The 19,123-nt window shown below is 43.4% G+C and overlaps 1 protein-coding gene and 1 long non-coding RNA gene across 2 annotated transcripts; both read left to right on the top strand.

The window, feature by feature from the left end:
• Nucleotides 1–2,266: 2,266 nt before the first annotated feature.
• Nucleotides 2,267–6,521, top strand: LOC125012008 (NLR family CARD domain-containing protein 3-like; the record flags this gene model as incomplete). The annotated part of the gene is made up of 5 exons (XM_047591599.1): nucleotides 2,267–2,321; nucleotides 2,491–4,264; nucleotides 4,805–4,928; nucleotides 5,975–6,126; nucleotides 6,395–6,521. Coding segments are annotated over exons 1-5 (2,232 nt in total), but the record flags the coding sequence as incomplete, so codon positions are not given.
• A 14-nt stretch (nucleotides 6,522–6,535) lies between these two features.
• Nucleotides 6,536–8,936, top strand: LOC125012845. Its single transcript, XR_007113329.1, has 2 exons — nucleotides 6,536–6,568; nucleotides 7,310–8,936. It is a non-coding gene; the product is annotated as an uncharacterized LOC125012845 (long non-coding RNA).
• Nucleotides 8,937–19,123: the final 10,187 nt, after the last annotated feature.

The raw sequence follows: 19,123 nt of genomic DNA, 5'->3' as shown, positions 1-19,123 counted from the left end.
TCTCCCAAGGTCACGAAGCCCAGCAACAGTGACGATGACAGTGTCTAGTGCGGTATAAGGGTGTGCCCCAAATGTAGGGGATGGACAGAAGGTGTGACCTGGGAAGTCCCAAAAGTATAAAAGACGAGAACAGAGGCCTTTACATTCCAGAGAAGGATTGTGGTGAACTTCCGTGCACTATAAGACTGCTCTCCTTTGTTGCTGGCAATAAAGACCACTCTGATGCTTTGAATGCGGACGATTTCTTTGAGACTCCAAAGAGAAAACTCCACCAAGTTGAACTGGACAACTGCCAGGGGCTTTCTTTGACAAAGGTCTCCTATTTGACACAACACCACCTTGGTGGTCTTTCACATCGCCAGTAGTCCCTGGTCTGACCTCCTGCTGTGCCTGTTTTTCTCCTTCCCCTCATATGCAGCTCATTGATCTCACAGTCTTGCCAGTGCACTGCCATGATTGACAAAAAAAAAAAATAAAAAGTGTGCTATATCACTATACAAGCTGTATATAAACAGTGCACATCAGGATACCCTATCTGTGCGATTTCCTGAACATGACATAGGGCTAATTCATATATGCGTATCATATATGCCCCCAGAGATCGTTCGCTTAGGGGAGGTGAGCAAAACTTTGCTCTGTTTTTTAGCTGCTTCCAAGCCCTGGAGCTTCTACAATGATACAGTCTGACAGGCTGTCCAGTGACAAAATCAGAATGCGACAGGCAGATACATCAACATCATTGTGTAAATCAGCAGGTCAAGGCTGTGAAATCCTGGATCGATTGCCGGGTCATTTGAACCAGGATGAAATGTTGTGTAGTGTGAAAAAGTCTTCAGACACTGCTTATTTCAACTTTGATGACCCTGGAGCCACAAGACCTGCAGACTTCATATACACACTAGGTTCAGTTGAACTTCGATCAGACCTAGAAATTGGACATTCCCCCCTCCAAGTTTGACGAGTCCAGCCCCCAAGAACTGCAGTGGTGATCACCCCCAGACCAGATCAAGCAAGCACAAACCAGAAAGACAAAAACAAATGCAGAAATATGAGGTATGAAGTCAGTAAACAGTGTTAGACGAACAAGTTGGATGCAATGAAAGCCATGTGTGTAGGTGTGTGTGGTACAAAACAAAGTAACAAAATCAAACAGAAACAGACGGGATCTTGGTCATCGAAGTGGAAGCGAGCGAATAAACTGACCAAGCCCGGCTTTTATAGACTCCCTCACAGTTATAACCTGTCCACAATCACAGGTAGAGTTGGAACCTTCCAACAGCAGAGGCAGAGCTTCACAGCAACCAGGAAGTCAAAGGAGCGCTAGAGGAACATGGCAAACACAGAGCCTTACAAAGCAGCAGCGAAACCAGTCTCTCTTCATCCTCCTCTTCCTCCTGCTCCATTGTTATTAGGTCAATCTACCAGTTTTGTGAACAAATAGCCATTGAGACTAATACGACTACTATGAATACTACTACTGTAAACAAATAAATTAAAAGGTCTGGTCCAAATCCACCATGGGCCCACTGTTACTGTCTTGGACACCAGTTAACCAAACCAGTGGAGGTCACTATATGGGGACAAGCTTCTCATGTAAGAAGACAGGCTATAGCACCATCTAGTGGCTGTAGTGGGCGTAGTAGGTTGGACCAGACACTAACTGAGGAGCTCAGCAGTAACAGTCTGTGAATTATCTCCAAACGTTGACTCAACCTGGAACATGTGACAGAAACAGCTAGGTCTGGAACTATTTTACAGGCTCGTAGCTGTAGCTCTAGATTTCACTCTGTTTCTCACTCAGACTGAAGCAGAGTAGTGTCTTCAGTCTTGTAATGGATGAGAGCTAATTGTTGATGATTGGTCCACAGAGTCCACCAGCAGAGCTCAGAGGTTCTCAGTGGTCAGTCCACCCAGCAGCATCAGACACAGCTGGACTCCATCTTTCTGGTCTGTACATGTACAACAACTACTTTCCATCATGTCCATGCTGCTCTTTGTAGACCAGTGGATTGTCAGTGTGTCCAACATGGATCTGATGTTTGTCTCCATGGTTTCAGTCTGCTTGTGTCATTCATATCGTCTTCTGTTCCAGCTGCTGGAGGACAACATCATGACTTTTGTGAAGAAGGAGCTGAAGAAGATCCAGAAGGTTGTGAGTCCAGATTACCCAGAATGCTCAGAGAGTCAGAGGGAGGATGAGGAGGTGTTGGAGGGTGAGGATGAAGAGCAGAGGAGGAGCAGCAGAGATTTATTCCTGAAGATCACAATGAGCTTCCTGAGGAGAATGAAGCAGGATGAGCTGGCTGACTGTCTGCAGAGCAGTAAGAGGATTTCTCTAAACATTGAAGCTGCTGGAGAAATGAGACGTTTACTAATGTCTCAAGAGATGAACCAAGATATATTCACACATTCATTCTTTAGAGCAATTACATGTTGGAATATTTACTGGAGAGTTTATTCATTCATCTTATTTCTTGTTTTTTCATTTAGGACATTGTCAACATAAAGTTAAATCTGGTCTGAAGGAGAAGTTCCAGTCTGTGTTTGAGGGGATTGCTAAAGCTGGAAACTCAACCCTTCTGAATGAGATCTACACAGAGCTCTACATCACAGAGGGAGGGACTGCAGAGGTCAATGATGAACATGAGGTCAGACAGATTGAAACAGCATCCAGGAAACCACACAGACCAGAAACAACCATCAGACAAGAAGACCTCTTTAAAGCCTCACCTGGAAGACATGGACCAATCAGAAGAGTGATGACAAAGGGAGTGGCTGGCATTGGGAAAACAGTCTTAACTCAGAAGTTCACTCTGGACTGGGCTGAAGACAAAGCCAACCAGGACATCCTCTTCATATTTCCATTGACTTTCAGAGAGCTGAATGTGGTGAAAGAGAGAAAGTTCAGCTTGGTGGAACTTGTTCATCACTTCTTCACTGAAACCAAAGAAGCAGGAATCTGCAGCTTTGAAGACTTCCAGGTTGTGTTCATCTTTGACGGTCTGGATGAGTGTCGACTTCCTCTGGACTTCCACAAGACTCAGATCCTGACTGATGTTACAGAGTCCACCTCAGTGGATGTGCTGCTGACAAACCTCATCAGGGGGAAACTGCTTCCCTCTGCTCGCCTCTGGATAACCACACGACCTGCAGCAGCCAATCAGATCCCTCCTGAGTGTGTTGACATGATGACAGAGATCAGAGGGTTCACTGACCCCCAGAAGGAGGAGTACTTCAGGAAGAGGTTCAGAGATGAGGAGCAGGCCAGCAGCATCATCTCCCATATCAAGACATCACAAAGCCTCCACATCATGTGTCACATCCCAGTCTTCTGCTGGATCACTGCTACAGTTCTGGAGGATGTGTTGGACACCAGAGGGGAAGGAGAGCTGCCCAAGACCCTGACTGAGATGTACATCCACTTCCTGGTGGTTCAGGCCAAAGTCAAGAAGGTCAAGTATGATGGAGGAGCTGAGACAGATCCACACTGGAGTCCAGAGACCAGGAAGATGATTAAGTCTCTGGGAAAACTGGCTTTTGATCAGCTGCTGAAAGGAAACCTGATCTTCTATGAATCAGACCTGACAGAGTGTGGCATCGATATCACAGCAGCCTCAGTGTACTCAGGAGTGTTCACACAGATCTTTAAAGAGGAGAGAGGCCTGTACCAGGACAAGGTGTTCTGCTTCGTCCATCTGAGCGTTCAGGAGTTTCTGGCTGCAGTTTACATGATCCACTGTTACACCAACAGGAAGACAAAGAAGCTGCAGGACTTCCTGGGAAGAAACTACTATTACTCACCTCTGGATGAGTTTCTGATCAGAGTCATGATTAAATCCCTGGAGAGTAAAAATGGTCACCTGGACCTGTTAGTTCGCTTCCTTCATGGCCTCTCTCTGGAGTCCAACCAGAGGCTCTTAGGAGGTCTGCTGGGTCAGAGAAAGAACAGTCCAGAAATCATCCAGAGATCCATCAACAACCTGAAGGAGATGAACACTGTTAGAATCTCTCCTGACAGAAGCATCAACATCTTCCACTGTCTGATGGAGATGAACGACCTCTCAGTTCATCAGGACATCCAAGAGTTCCTGAAGTCAGAGAACAGATCAGAGGAGAAACTCTCTGATATCCACTGCTCAGCTCTGGCCTACATGCTGCAGATGTCAGAGGAGGTTCTGGATGAGTTGGACCTGAAGAAGTACAACACATCATTGGAGGGACGACGGAGACTGATCCCAGCTGTGAGGAACTGCAGAAAGGCTCAGTGAGTCCTGATCATTAACAGAATCAATCAGTGGAGATTAGTAGTTTAGATCTTCACACGTTCTCATTCTTCTTCAGTGTTCCACTTGTTCTCTGCAAACATTACAGTCAGTTGTATTTAGTCCCAGATGTTCTCCAGCTGTTTAAAGCTGTTCAATGAATGAACACAGTTCTATTTCTTTCTAATCATTCTTACATTTGACTCTTTTATTTCTATTTCTATATATTGACTGTAAATATTGACATGTTCACTGAGAAAGGATCCAGAGTCCATTAACCAGTGAAGACAGTCCAGATGTTTGTCTCATCCAGATGTCCTCATGTTGGATCAGATCCACTGACAGACTGTGGACAGTCTGGAAGCCTCAATGTAACTCAGTCTTGTCTCCATTCATCTAAACAAAGGTCTGAGAGAGATGATGACAGAGATGAAGACAAAATGTCCAACAGGATGTGTCCAACTGTCCACTCATCGAAACATCACCGCCATAGAAATGTCTTCTTCCCCTATTACACATTTTATTTATTTGTCTTATGACAGACTTGTTTTCTGTGGACTCTCAGAGAGTCACTGTGAAGTCGTGGCCTCAGCTCTGAAGTCCAACCCCTCCCATCTGAAACATCTGGATCTCAGTCACAACAAGCTGGAGGATTCAGGAGTGAAGCATCTGTCTGCTGGACTGGAGAGTCCAAACTGTAAACTGGAGACTCTGAGGTCAGTTTTTATTTCTTTTCTTCTCAGGCTTCTGAAGAATGGAGATCCAGTTTAGATGAGTTCTCTTGTCAGGACTGTCAGATAGAAAAGGAGCTGAAAGAGTTGAAATGAAGGAGCATCATGTTCCTGAACATCAGCAGGTATCTCCTCAGTCATCGGTGGTGGGTCTGATCACAAACCACATCAAGTCCAGTGTTCACATGTGTTGACATTAACAGAGTTCTTGGTGTCACTAATCATTCTTTCTGTCCATACTGTCTGTGGACAAATCCCCTTATAGTCTGACTCCAATCAGACCAGATGGAGGACAACATCCACAGTGTTGTTGTGTTGTGTTGATCTTCAACTCATCTTGTTCTTCAGCACATCCAGTCAGTATCAGTTTGTGTTTCCACAGTGTTTCCTGCTGAGCTGCAGTGGAGGGACAGGAACTCAAACAGGAACTTTGATTAGTGTCAGTCAGACTGCTGAAGCTTCATATTAGTGTCAGCTCAACATTGGAGTTGTGTTAGGAAGAGACCACTTCACAGTCAGTGTGGACAGCAGGAATCTCAACAACTCTGGAATCAGTCCATATGACATGTGACTGTTGTTGGAAGACACACTTGAACATGTCAACTTGTCCATTAACATTTGAATGACACAAACCTCCTGAGACACCAAATCCAGAAAGAGGAAGGTCCTGGAATCAAAGAACTAATCAACAGTTTGTAGTCCAACATGTGTGAGGAGATATTGATCCTGTAATGAGGTCAGCAGCATCTTATTGATCTGTGTTGACATCAATAGTTGTCTGAATGTTGTGCTGACGTTTGGATGATGTCTGTAGAAGGCTGACATGATGAAGATCCACAATAACACAAGGACAAAGTCACTCTACTCATTTTAGAGAACAGCTCATTTATCAGGACACATTTCAGACCTCAACACATCTGACTGATCATCAATCATTTCATCCTTTATTCTTTATTCAGGTTGATGAACAGCAGTTTGTCAGAGATCAGCTGTGATTCTCTGGTCTCAGCTCTGAAGTCCAACCCCTCCCATCTGAAACATCTGGACCTGAGTCACAACTACCTGAAGGATTCAGGAGTGAAGCAGCTGTGTGGTTTTCTGGAGAATCCAGACTGTAGACTGGAGACTCTGGAGTGAGTTCACTGTCTGTTACTGTTGTAGATCTGATATGTTTAATCACCAACTGAATCTAATTCATCTTCATCCACAACTTTCCTCCATGAATCTGTAAATGTCCTTTAGTTCAAGACCAGTGTTTGTAGCAGAAACTATAGAAAATGTTAAAGTCAATAAAGCTTAAAGGCTGTTAGGACACAGTGATGTTGAGATGAACATTTAAAACCTCAACACATCTCACTGAATTATTCAGGATTTAATCTCCATCTTTTATTCTTTATTCAGGTTGAGTTACTGCAGTTTGTCAGAGATCAGCTGTGATTCTCTGGTCTCAGCTCTGAAGTCCAACCCCTCCCATCTGAAACATCTGGACCTGAGTGTAAACAACCTGAGGGATTCAGATGTGAAGCAGCTTCTTGATCTTAAGGAGAGTCCAGACTATAAACTGGAGACTCTGAGGTGAGTAGAGGGTTCCAGTCAGTCCATGCTGCTTTCATCAGTATCGTCCTAAACACAGTTAGTATCAAAGATCCAGTGTTTCCTGTAAACCTGCAGCTTCTCAGTGAAGCTGTGAGAGGAGAATGGAGACAAGCTTCAGGATTGGACAGAAAGACAGAGAGAGAGACAACAGTCAGCCAATCAGATGAGCCAGAAGCTTGTTGTGATCATGTGTTTGAGTTGATGTGAAGACGACTGTTGTTGTTGTGTTGATGTGTCCATGAAATAAAGCTGGATTCCAGCTGACAGCCTTCCAAGATGTATAGAGACAGTGGTGGTCATTCATCACATCTGATCAACAACTGATCACAGCTCTGAGATCAGTCTGACTGAAGCCTGCACATCACAGAAGCAGCATTACATTTAGTAACCATGAGTTTCTTAGTCACCTGATCTTTGTTTCCATGGAGCAGCAGTAAATCCATCACTAAAGTGTTGGTGCAGTAATGAAGCGTTCAGGACTCTCAGCAGTTTCTTAGTGAAATCTGCAGAGGAAACAGACTTGATGCTAAAAGTCTCTGCAGGTCTGTGTGTGTTCACTCCAACACGTTAACATGAAGCTGAAAGGAAGCTGGCTGAGCTCCACAGCTGCTCCACTGCTGCTCTGAACAGGACTCAAGTCCCTGCTGCTCTTTCTACTGGATGTGATGATGAAGGGAAACACTCCTTCACCTCCTCTCTTCTTTCTCCTCCTCTCTACAGGTGGAGGAGGTGATAAACAGGAGGGTGTGTGTTGTGAGAGGATGAGCTGTGTCCTGATGATCCAGAGGTTGAAGCAGACTCTGACTGGACCATGTTACCTTTTCCTGAAGGTCTAAACGAAGTTCAGAGGGAACAGAACCCTTTATTTTTCCAAACTATGGAAAAATCTGCCACTGCACATCAGACAATCCTCACTCTCACTGTCCATTTATAAAACTTGTCTTAAAACCCATTTTTATTCCTTGGATCTGCTCCTTAGTGTTTTTATTGTTTGTTTTGAGTCTCATGATCTTATTCTTACCTATGTACATCCTGTTGTTTTGGCTGTGGTTGTTTTTAAAGTGCTCTATAAATAAAGTTGAGTTAACATGTCCTGACCTGCCACCATCAACAGTCCTTCATGTTGTTGTGTAGCTACGTTGTCTCACCACAGCTGATTCAGACTCCGCCTATGGAAGTCTGCTGGACCAGACAACATTCCTGCAGACCAGCTGATGTTTTCACAGACATCCCCAACATCTCTGAGCAGCGCTGTTGTTCCAATGTCTCTCAAGACCACTTCAATCGTCCCTGTGTCAAAGAGGTCTACAGTGTCCTGCCTCAGTGACGATCTGCCTCCACAACTGGATCCTGGACGTCCTGCCAGGGAGACCTCAGTCAGTCCGGACCAGGGGCAGAATCTCCAACACCACCACACTGAACACTGGGGTCCCTCTGGGCTGTGCGCTCAGTCCTCTGCTGTTCTGCACAGTTTGAATCACATCATCGAGTTTACAGATGACTCGACCGTGGTGGATCTCATCAGCAGGAACCAACAACCTGTCTCTGAACGCTGACAAAACCAAGGAGACGGTGTCCCACCTGGTGGAGAACCTCACCTGGTCTCTCAACAGCATCGCTCTACTTACTGAGGAAGCTGAGAGTAGAGATGAGCTGATACATTCTTATCCAAACGGACTGGGAGCTGTAATCAAACCAGAGGATGAGGAGGTTTTTCTGCATCTTTAGTTTTTAGCTTTTCACTCTGAGATTCGTCACATTGGTTTTCAGTTCACAGGTGTGTCTTTATATCCACTGTCCTGTCCTCATATGTGGACAGTTTGCTGTGAAACAAACAGATTATTATTTATTGTCAGATATCAAACATCATTTCACATGTAAACAGCCTGAACCAGAGTAGAAACCAGACATGTATTTAATATTAAAGGCGCCTTTCAGGACATCACATCCTCCAGGACGCCCTGACGAATCAGAGGCTCACATTTCCGCAGCAGGAAGTGCTGAGGACAAAGACACCAAGCGTTAACAAATTAAATTAAAACAGTAGAAGAAGAAGAGGCGCTTCCTGTTCTTCTTCAGCAGGATCACTGTGTGTTTTCCAAGTGCTGCTTGATGTGGTTTATTCCTGAAAAACAGTGAGGATGAAAATATAAATGGTGGAATTAATACAACTTTATAATATGTCATGAGCCCAACATAATATTGCATCTATGATTGATTTATGAATTTACAAAGAGTCTAAATGTTCAGCTATAAACTTATTCTTCATTCTCCACATGTTCAGCTCCGTATCTTTTAAGCTGGTGCACATGCTTTCTCTGAAACAGTAAAAGACGTTCAACCATAACCATTCAGCCATTATTACAGGAAATGTGTGTTAAATGTTTCTATGATGTTGGTCCTTTATCACATGTATGTGTTGGTACCTGCTCATGCATCATGTACTGGAAACAAATCCCTGCAGCCTGGCTGTGTGCTCATTACACTACACGATATAATCTAACAGCTCCTCCCACGACCAGTCAAAGGCCGTTACGTAACATATTTCCTTCTGGTATCTGGTAATTATTACGACTAATTCACCCAAACAATCTGTCTCCTTCCACTGCACTAGCCTGTCTCATTAGCATCACTTTGTCAACTCTGCACCACGTGTTTCATTTGTGATATTAGCTAAGTTACCCAACGTTAGCCAAAGATAGCATTGTGCTACTTTACCTTCTCGTCTCCACAGATAGCTAGCTAGCGTTAGCTACACTGCTCCTGGCTAATCTCATGCTAATGATGATAGCGTTAGTAGATAATGTTACCTGAATGTTGGGGCTTGACTGTGTTTCTTGAGATGTGCTGGTGCTGGAGTAACGTGGTCGGCAGTCAAGTCCTCAGACTCCATCATTGTCCTGGGTTCAAGCAGATGGACGTGTTGTGTCCAGCCAGGTGGACTAGGGATCAGGTGTGGAGTGGAAATGATCAAATGGAACGTCAACGCGGCTTCCTGTTTACACTCGCGCCTAACGCCATTAACCAATGAGACGACTTCTGCTGTGTGTGATCCAACATTATCAGCTAACGAAACAAAACCAATAATAACCAGGAACGAAAACGCTGATGAGAAATGTATCGGAGGAAAAGTGTCTGTTTCCTTTTGAAAATGTAGTGAAGTAAAAGTGGAAGTCGACAGAAACAGAAATAGTAAAGTTTCCTTTGTTATTATCCAGCTCTGGCAGGTGAGTTGTGGACTGGTCTGGATTCATTGTTCACTTCACTCTGTACGTTGTTGCTTGTTGGTACATTTCAGTCTCCTTCTGTTGTACCATAAGTTTTAGCTGCTCTATTTCTCTCCTTCACTCCTCCTCTTCCTCGTCACCTTTTGCTTTTTCTAGCGTTTCCTGTTTCTAGCCTCCTGCAGGGAGTTTATCATGTCCATGAGGCGTAACAGCTCTGACATGTCTTCACCTTCAAGTTCACTCAGTATGTTTGATGACATGTGATACAAGAGCATTTAGACTTTCACCTTTCACCAGCAACAACGTTCTCAGACAGTCACTTATCTCCATCGGCTGCTCTGTTGTTCCCTCTGAATCCATCTTGGCAGGTGGGTGGCGTGCAGAGCTGTGGGAGGAAGCTTTGCCGTGGGTTGTGCTGCCCCCTAGTGGACTCTCTGCACCTCAGGATGCAGGCTTCCCTTGGCTCGGCTTTCACCTCAAACACAGCCTGGCTCACTTTTAGGGCGGTTGATGTGGGCGTCTTCCTCACCCTCACCTCCCTCATCCCAGCGGAGCCTCCAAACGTAAAACCCTGAAAAGGGAGGATTTGAATGAACGCACGGACGCAAACTTCCTCCACATCACGTGTGTGATGACTGAGGCCGGTTGCCATGGATACGGATATCAGCACAGTGTCACAACGTGCTGAATATTTACCAAAGTGAAATGTGAGAAGCAGCAGTAGACAGTGGTGTAATATGAGCATATAGATGTAGATTAAACAGCAGCATCACATGTCCACTCCATCTCTAACATAACTCACATTCATATTTACTCTGGAGAACAAGGGACCAGGAACTAAAGCTCAACGTTTCAACACAAACACAGCATCGGACAGGAAAAGCTTTAGCTTAGCTTTTTATACACTGATACCGTACTTCATTTTACACTAACACAGCACCACACACACAGTCTCAACACTATATTCACTCAGTGTGTGAACGTTACACAACATACACACGTTAGCATTTCAAAAGGCTAATGCGGTTAGCTTACTGGTCGCGAGCTAAAGAACTTCTACACTTAACGAACATATTACAGCACAAATACCGTCATGAACACCTCTACACATTCATCTAACACACGTTTAAAGAGAAACACTCATTCTGAGGGATTTATTATCACGTGCGTAATGACTGAAGGAGGCAGCGAGCGCGGCGTCACGTGACGCAGCTCAGGAGCTGTGAGCTCCCCCTTGTGGCGGCCTCTCATAACTACTACTACTTTCCCTCCACGTGACACAGGAAACAGAAGGAAACACAAACACAGCGTCCTTGAACAGGACGAACCGCTGTGACTGACAGTAACATTAGAACCAGATGATGATGTGACATGAAAACGCTCAGATATCAGAGCACGAGAAACACATGAGACCATTAAATGTTGCTCCATCACACTTGATGCTGAGGCACATTATTCAGTCCATCGCATGAGCGCCTCACCTGGAACAGCGGTGACATCATCAGGGTGAGGTCAAAGGTCAGACAGGTGGGCCACAGGTGGGCGGGGTCTCACCTGGATGTAGAGACTCTTGGGAGGCTTGGTGTCCTGTGTGATGTCCAGAGCCTCCCCTCCACCCAGAGACAGCATGAAGGACGCCAGAGACTTCTTATAGTGGCCCAACCACTGAAGCTGCACACAAACACAAACACAAACACAATAATTCTAGTCCATGTTTCTGACTCAGTCTGTCTCTACATTCTGTCTTGGGAGCTCCACAATCCCTCGGCTTCCATCTTTCCATCTCTGGCTTTGCTTCTCATCCTGAATGGACTGACTGCTGATTTATTTCTCATTCCCTGGAGGATGTGTCTGCTTCCTCCTGACTCATGTGCTGCTCTGCTCCTTGTGGCTTGTGGTTGTTGTTCAGGTGGTGAATTAATGTGTTGTGTTGCTGTCGTTAGACATTAGCTGGTTCCACCTCCACCTCCTGGTCTCTGAACCAGTTCATGTTATTGATGAGGAGCCTCGTTTAGATCTGTGTCTTCTTCACCTCCTTCCTCCAGACTTGTTGTTCTACTCTGCTCATTAGATTAATAGATTATTGCAGGTGTGTGTGTGTGTGTGTGTGTGTGTGTGTGTGTGTGTGTGTGTGTGTGTGTGTGTGTGTGTGTATGTGTGTGTGCAGCATGGAGGGTGGGCGTAATTTTGATTTATGTGTGTTAAGCACTTTGTGTTGCACGTCTATGCATGAAAGGTGCTAAAGTCTGATTTGATGAATTTAATTTAATTTATTTGGTATAATATAGAAGAATACTGCTGTAAGTATGCTGGATAATAGCAGAGCTGCTAATCTGCATTCACAGTCCCTAATAGATAAATAAAATACTACCCAGTCAGGATAAACCTGCACAGTAAATACATAAAATATGCATCACCTTTCACAGTCGGGATAGAAATGATTCAGCAACATTAAAACAACTAAGGTTAGTTTTAAGCCACTGTTTGAGTTTTCCTTTAACCTTCTGAATCGCGTCACTTTAATGGAGCTAAATGCTCCGAATGCAACTTTCTGAATGTGTCCTTGTGTCAGTTTACATGCAGCGGAGAAAATCAAATAACTGTCTTTTCTGTGCGTTAATACCATGTTATAAACCCCGGATACTTCCACCAGCTCCTCTGGAGGAATCCCCAGGCCAGATGGGAGATGTAATCGCTCCATCATGACCCTGCTACCGGTGGGACATGCCTGGAACACCTGAAGGGAGGCGTCCGGGGGCGTCCTCACCACCTTAACTGACTCCTCTGGACGTTCTACTCTGAGCTCCTTCCTATCTCTAAGGCTGAGCCCGGCCTCCCTACGGAGGAAACTCATTCTTTCAGTCATCACCCAAAGCTGATGACCATAGGTGAGGGTTGGAACATAGATCATGTTAGCTCTCTTTTCACCACGACCAGTTAAACGCCCGCTCTGATCCGCTCCATCCTTCCCTCCCTCGTGAACCTCCTCCCGACCCGGAGTGAGCAATCCACCCTTTTCCAACTGAGGTCCACGGCTTCTGACTTGGAGGTGCTGATCTTCATCCCAACTGCTTCACACTCGGCTGAGAACCGCTTTAACAAGAGTTGGAGGTCATAGTTCGATGACGCTAGGAGGACCACATCATCCACAAAAAGCAGAGACGGGATCCGCCGACCCGGCTCTACCTGGAAATTCTGTCCATAAAAGTTATGCCCCGGAGGAAGTCCCTGGGGACACGGTCGTAGGCTTTCTCCAGATCCACAAAACACCTGTGGTTGGGAAAACTCTCATTTCACCTCCAGCACCCTAGCGAGGATACACATGAGCTAATCTGTCATGGGTAACTTCCCTCCTTTATGGGTTTGTCCCCATCGTGACGATGGCTGCATAAGATGAGGAACTGGAGGTCGTACAACACTAAGAAACTTCATTCTGGCTTCCAAAGCAGGAAACACTGCTGACTGTCTGACTACTTCAGTGCACACAACAAGTACAAAACATGCTCAATGGAAAACTACTACATTGTAACTGTAGAGACTTGAGAAGTGAGGGTGAACTTTGTAATCGTTAATTATCATAATTCATGTGGGAAATTAGAGTTGGGGGTTAACACAGATTAGAGGGTAACAGGGTGGAGGTGTGGGGGGATTTTAATGCTCACAGCACATTGTGGGGAGGGTCAGGACAGAGAGGGTAGCTTGTTAGATCCCCACAGGTAACAGGTAAGACAGCTTCTCCGTTTATATAGGGCTATTACTCCAACTGAACTCAGTGATAGCACTACTCAAGCTGTAGGCGGGGTAACTGGCCTGGCTTCTAACCACCCTTAATTCTGACGTCTGCCCCGCTTCCTCACGTCCCCCTGAACCACCAGTCAGGGAGGCTTCCTGCAGCTGAGTCCGAAGTTGAGTTCCGTCAGTTGTGGTGACTTACCCCTAATGGATCTGTGCACTTGGTACGTGCCAGGTATTAATTTAAAGGCTAGGCTGGAAGCCCTAGGGACATAAGGATAGTTTTAAGTGGAATCGACTAGTGTGACCAATAAGAGCTAGGTGTCGGAGCTACCATTAAGATTGCCTATAGTTTCACTGACATGAGTACCAGCATAAAGGGAGAAATAATCGTCAGCAAAGACTTCTGACCTTTAGAGCCAAATTTTATTTGCAGGTTCAGCTTAAGCAATTCGCAACAGCTCAATTAATCAATCAAATCCATAATCAGACATTTGTTAACATAAGATATGAATATTTATTGATGAGGCCACGGCAGCAAATGTAGCTTAGAACTCCACAGGTCAGATATTCAGCCTCCAGACCAGAGACCCTTACAAGAAGATGGAGGGGAGAGAGGGAGGTACAGTGGTTAGTAAATTATAAGAGATAGAAAATAAATGATAAGATATTAGAGGACAGGAGCCAGAGAAGACAGAGGAGAGGACATGTCCTCAGTGCATCGTCCCCCTGCAGCCTCGGCCTATAGCAGCATAACTAAGGGATGGTTAAGTCCAGCTCTAACTATAAGCTTTGTCTAAAAGGAAAGTCTTAGTCTTGACCTTAAACATAGAGACTGTGTCTGCCTCCAGAACCCAAACTGGGAGCTGGTTCCACAGGAGAGGAGCCTGATAGCTGAAGGTTCTACCTCCCATTCTACTTACCTAGAACCTCTAGGAACCACAAGCAGACCTGCACTTAGAGATGGTAGTGATCTGTTGGGACAGTCTGGTTCTATGAGGTCTTTCAGATATGATGGAGAAATAATCCAGCCTGGAAGACACAAATGCATCAACTAGTTTTTCCGCATCACTCTGAGAAAGGATGTTCCTAATGTTGATGATATTACGAAGGTGAAAGAAAGCAGTCCTGGTCACCTGCTTTATATGAGAATTAAAGGACATATCCTGGTCAAATATAACACCAAGGTTTTTCACAGTAGTACTGGAGGCCAAGGTAACGCCATCCAACAAAAGCAGGTGATTAGATAATGAATCTCTGACATGTTTAGACCCAAATACGGTAACTTCAGTTTTGTCTGAGTCTAAAAGTAGAAAATTACAGGTCATCCAAGCTTTTATGTCTTTAAGGCGCTTGGAGTTTAACCAGCTGATTAGTTTCATCTGGTTTCATGGATAAATATAGCTGGGTATCATCTGCGTAGCAATGGAAGTTTATGCCGTGCTTTCTAATAATATTGCCTAAGCGAAGCATGTATAATGTGAATAATATTGGTCCAAGCACAGAACCCTGAGGAACCCCATAGCTTACTTTGGTATATATAGAAGAGTTGTTGTTTACATGGACAAACTGGAATCTGTCTGACAGATATGATTCAAACCAGTCTAGTGCAGTTCCTGTAATCTTGATCACACTTTCAAGTCTCTGTAGTAGAATATTGTGATCAATAGTGTCAAATGCAGCACTGAGATCTAGCAGGACAAGTATAGAGACAAGTCCATCGTCTGAAGCCATGAGGAGATCATTGGTAACTTTAACCAGAGCTGTTTCTGTGCTATGATGAGCTCTAAAACCTGACTGAAGCTCTTCAAACAAACCATTCCTGTTTAAATGATCAAGCAACTGATTGACAACAACCCTTTCTGAAACTTTAGAGATAAAAGGAAGGTTGGAAATTGGCCTATAGTTGCTAAAACATCTGGGTCAAGAGTGGGTTTTTAAAGTAATGGTTTAATTACAGCAGTTTTAAAAGACTGGGGCACATATCCTGTTAATAAAGATAAGTTTATCTGATTTAATATGGAGGTATTAATTAATGGATAAACCTCCTGGAGCAACTTAGTCGTGATGGGGTCTAGAAGACAAGTTGATGGTTTAGATGCTGTAATAACTGAAGTGAGCTCAGGAAGATCAATTAGGGAGAAAGAATCCAAATATTGACTAGGTCCTACAGAGGTTTCTAATGCTACTGTACTTACATCTTTGACAGATGGAAGGGTGCTATGAATTTTATCTCTAATGCCAACAATTTTATCAGAGAAGAAGCTCATGAAATCATTACTGCTGAGGTCTGAAGGAATAGATGCTCAACAGAGCTGTGACTCTTTGTCAGCCTGGCTACAGCTGAAAAGAAATCTGAGGTTGTTCTTGTTTTCTTCTATTAATGAAGAATAATATTCTGTTCTAATCTTACGGAGAGTTTTTTTTATAACTGACATACTCATCATCCTGCAGCCACGTTTCAGTCAAACTAAATAGATCAATCTGATGATCAGTTATCAAATCGGTCACTAAAAGAGATTTAGATGAGAGAGACCTGACATTCAAAAGACCACATTTAATTTTCTTATTTCTCTGTTGTACTAGTGAATTTGTGTTGATTTGGTTAAGGTTCCTATGAATGACTCCTCTGTTTTTATTTTTCCATTTAAAAAATCTGGGAGCAGACAGCACATCTATGGAGTTTGTGGAGTTATGGGTGTGAGACAGTTCTAGAGAAGCGGCAGAGAAGCATGTAAGACTGCAACTCTGCCTCCTGGGCTGATGCCCAGTTTAATTTTCAGTAACACTACTGTGGTTGTTTTCTTTACTGGAAGTGGACTTTTTTCTGTATTGGAAAGAGTACATGTCTCACAGGAAGGAGGCCTCATTTATACTTTGAGCCTCCAGGCTCCCATTGACAATAGCTTCATCACAGCTCTATTCATGGGGTAAGTAGCCTAAGCACACAGTTCCCCCCATTCAAGGACAGGTAAGTACCAGCCATTATAGAAATAAGTGACCCCAGTTTCTGGTCAAGCAAGTTTCGGGTGGGAGTTACCCACAGAGTTTATTCCTATTTAAACCTCAATTTCCCACTAGTTTATCAGAACTGAAGATGAAACGTTTGGATCAAAGAGCTATGGTTTTATTTAGCTTGACAACTTACCTTTGTTAATAAATGTTGAAAAATAACATTAAACCCACTTATGAATCATGACTGTAAATTATATTAAGGGAGAAACTATTAAAAATGTATGTTAAGTATTCAGTGTAATCTACCAGAAAAATCTGGTATCTGCAGTGCTCTTCACTCTAAGTGTTGAGCTATAAATGAAGCTATTTGACCCAACGTAAAACAACCCAGCAACCTGTTTATATCACCTCAAACTGTCACACCGTGGTGAGGGTGTCTTGTCTTGGGTTTGTTTTGTCCTGTCATTTCCTGTTTTATTTTGAAAAGTAATTCTCCTCTCGTTTCAGGTCACTTGCCCTTCCTCATGTGTCTCAGTCTGATTGTCCTAAGTGTTTCCACCTGTCCCCTATTTCCCTCCATGTGTTTAAGTAGTCTGTGTTCCCCTTGTCTCGTGCCAGAGTGTCATCGTCCTCGACCTGCACCAGAGCCTTGTTCTATGTCCACAGCTGTAGTAATTGCCAAGTAGGCTGTTTATACCTCTCGAAGAGTGATTTTTTGTTTGTTAATTCTTTCCGTAGTTTAGATTCATAGTCCTTCGGTTTTCCTCCATTCGGAGCGTTTTTGTGTTTCTCGATTTGTTTCTTTTGATTTGAGTTTTTTCCTCCTTCTGGAGAGTTTTTTGTTCTCAGTAGTCAGAGTTAGTGTCTAGGTTTTTATAGCCATTTGTTTGTCCCTCTGTGTGGGATCTCCGGAGAATCCAATAAAAGCCTTTTGTTATTCTATATCTCTGCGTCTGAGTCCTGCTTCGAGTCTCGGCCTGACACAAACAACCCAGCAACGTGTTTACAGAAACAACCCAGCAACAAGGAATAAACAGTTCTTCATACTTTCACTTTCTCTCTCTATATATATATTACACATTTTACAGTGCTATCACTGCATCACTTCATCACTGAGCTCCAAACTGAGCAGAGGCTTCAGTCTGGGTAAGTCAACGAGGAGCAAACAAACCTCATACGTGGTTTCTTCTACAGACTCTGTCTTTATTGTTCTCTTATGGAAACAGGTCTGATGGACGTTATTATAGTTCCTCTGACTGTGTGTGAAGGATCCTTACAGGAGACTTTAATGATTGGAAACAGATGGGATTCAATTTTAATGGCAGCTTTACTTTTTTCATTTCAGGAAAAAAAACAATCAGAAAATATTCATCAGTTTGAAGCTAGACTCAGTTTTATCAAACTTATGTGGTGGTTATACTGCTTCCACATGGAAAATTGGGGTGGGGGGTTCACTAGAATCACTCCAAATCATTCCTTTGTTTGATGTTTGTCATGATTGTTCATTTAGTTTTTTGTTTAGAAAGTTATTTAGATATTTGTTTTCATATTTTTAAGCTATTTCTTTTCTTTTTTATTGCATATTTAAGCCTATTTAAGTGTATGTTGTCCTGTAGTATATGGTCCTCTCCTTTTATTCTTATTGTCTCTTTTCTGTTTTTGGGGATGTGTACAAAGTTTAAAGGTCAAAGGTCATGTACCAGTTGTCAGCTTGTGAAACTGCTAGAGTAAGGAGACGAGTTGACAACCATATATAAGGAGTCTGTAGGAGCTGAATGAGAGAGAGGATTCATGATTTGCTGGAAACTCTCTCAGATTGGGCAAGAGTATGGCATTGATCTTTCTTGTAATAAACCTTTTTGAAGAGAAGACTTGTCAGCAGTGATCTCTTCTTTCTTCAGCACATCGAATATATAACAGTCCTCTTATATTTTTATATGCAGGTTCCATAGCTTTAATTTTTTATGGCATTTTCTTGTAATTGATATATTTGTTTTTTGCACTAAACTGAACGAGGCCTATTTTTATTTTTGATCGTTAAAATGTGTTAATATGTAAGAATATACAATAGTGTTTGTTTATCATTTTGCTTTATATTTATTTTCCACTTTCATAATGGTTTGTATTAATTTCAGTGGAATAAAGCATAAACAGTCACAAAGGCTGTGCTTTGTTTATTTGAAAGGCTGTAAACGCATCGATCAGTGTTGGGTCTTAAGCCTATGTTGCAGCATGATAAGTTTATCTGATTTAGACCTTCAGTTTCTATGCCATAAGTTAGTACAAGATCTAATAATAATAATAATGGATTGGATTTATATAGCGCTTTTCAACGCACAGAGTGGTTCCCAAAGCACTTTTTACAGAACCCATTAGTCATTCATACACATTCTCACTGGTGGTGGTAAGTTACTTTTGTATCCACTAGACTGACAGAAGCGTGGCTGCGGTAAGGTGAGATAAGCTGTCTTGCCCAAGGCAAGATCATTGAACGACCCGCTCTACCACCTGAGCCACTGTCGGGGTCACCGCAGACAGGAGACAGGAAAACTGGTTTTGCTTTTAGTGTCCAAGAGATTAAGGGGCACTTAAAACCTTAAATTAAGAACTTCAGATACTT

This window comes from Mugil cephalus, chromosome 8 (genome assembly GCF_022458985.1).
Source record: "Mugil cephalus isolate CIBA_MC_2020 chromosome 8, CIBA_Mcephalus_1.1, whole genome shotgun sequence".
In the NCBI taxonomy this organism is placed as follows: Eukaryota; Metazoa; Chordata; class Actinopteri; order Mugiliformes; family Mugilidae; genus Mugil; species Mugil cephalus.
This window is presented reverse-complemented; position numbering and strand designations above follow the sequence as displayed.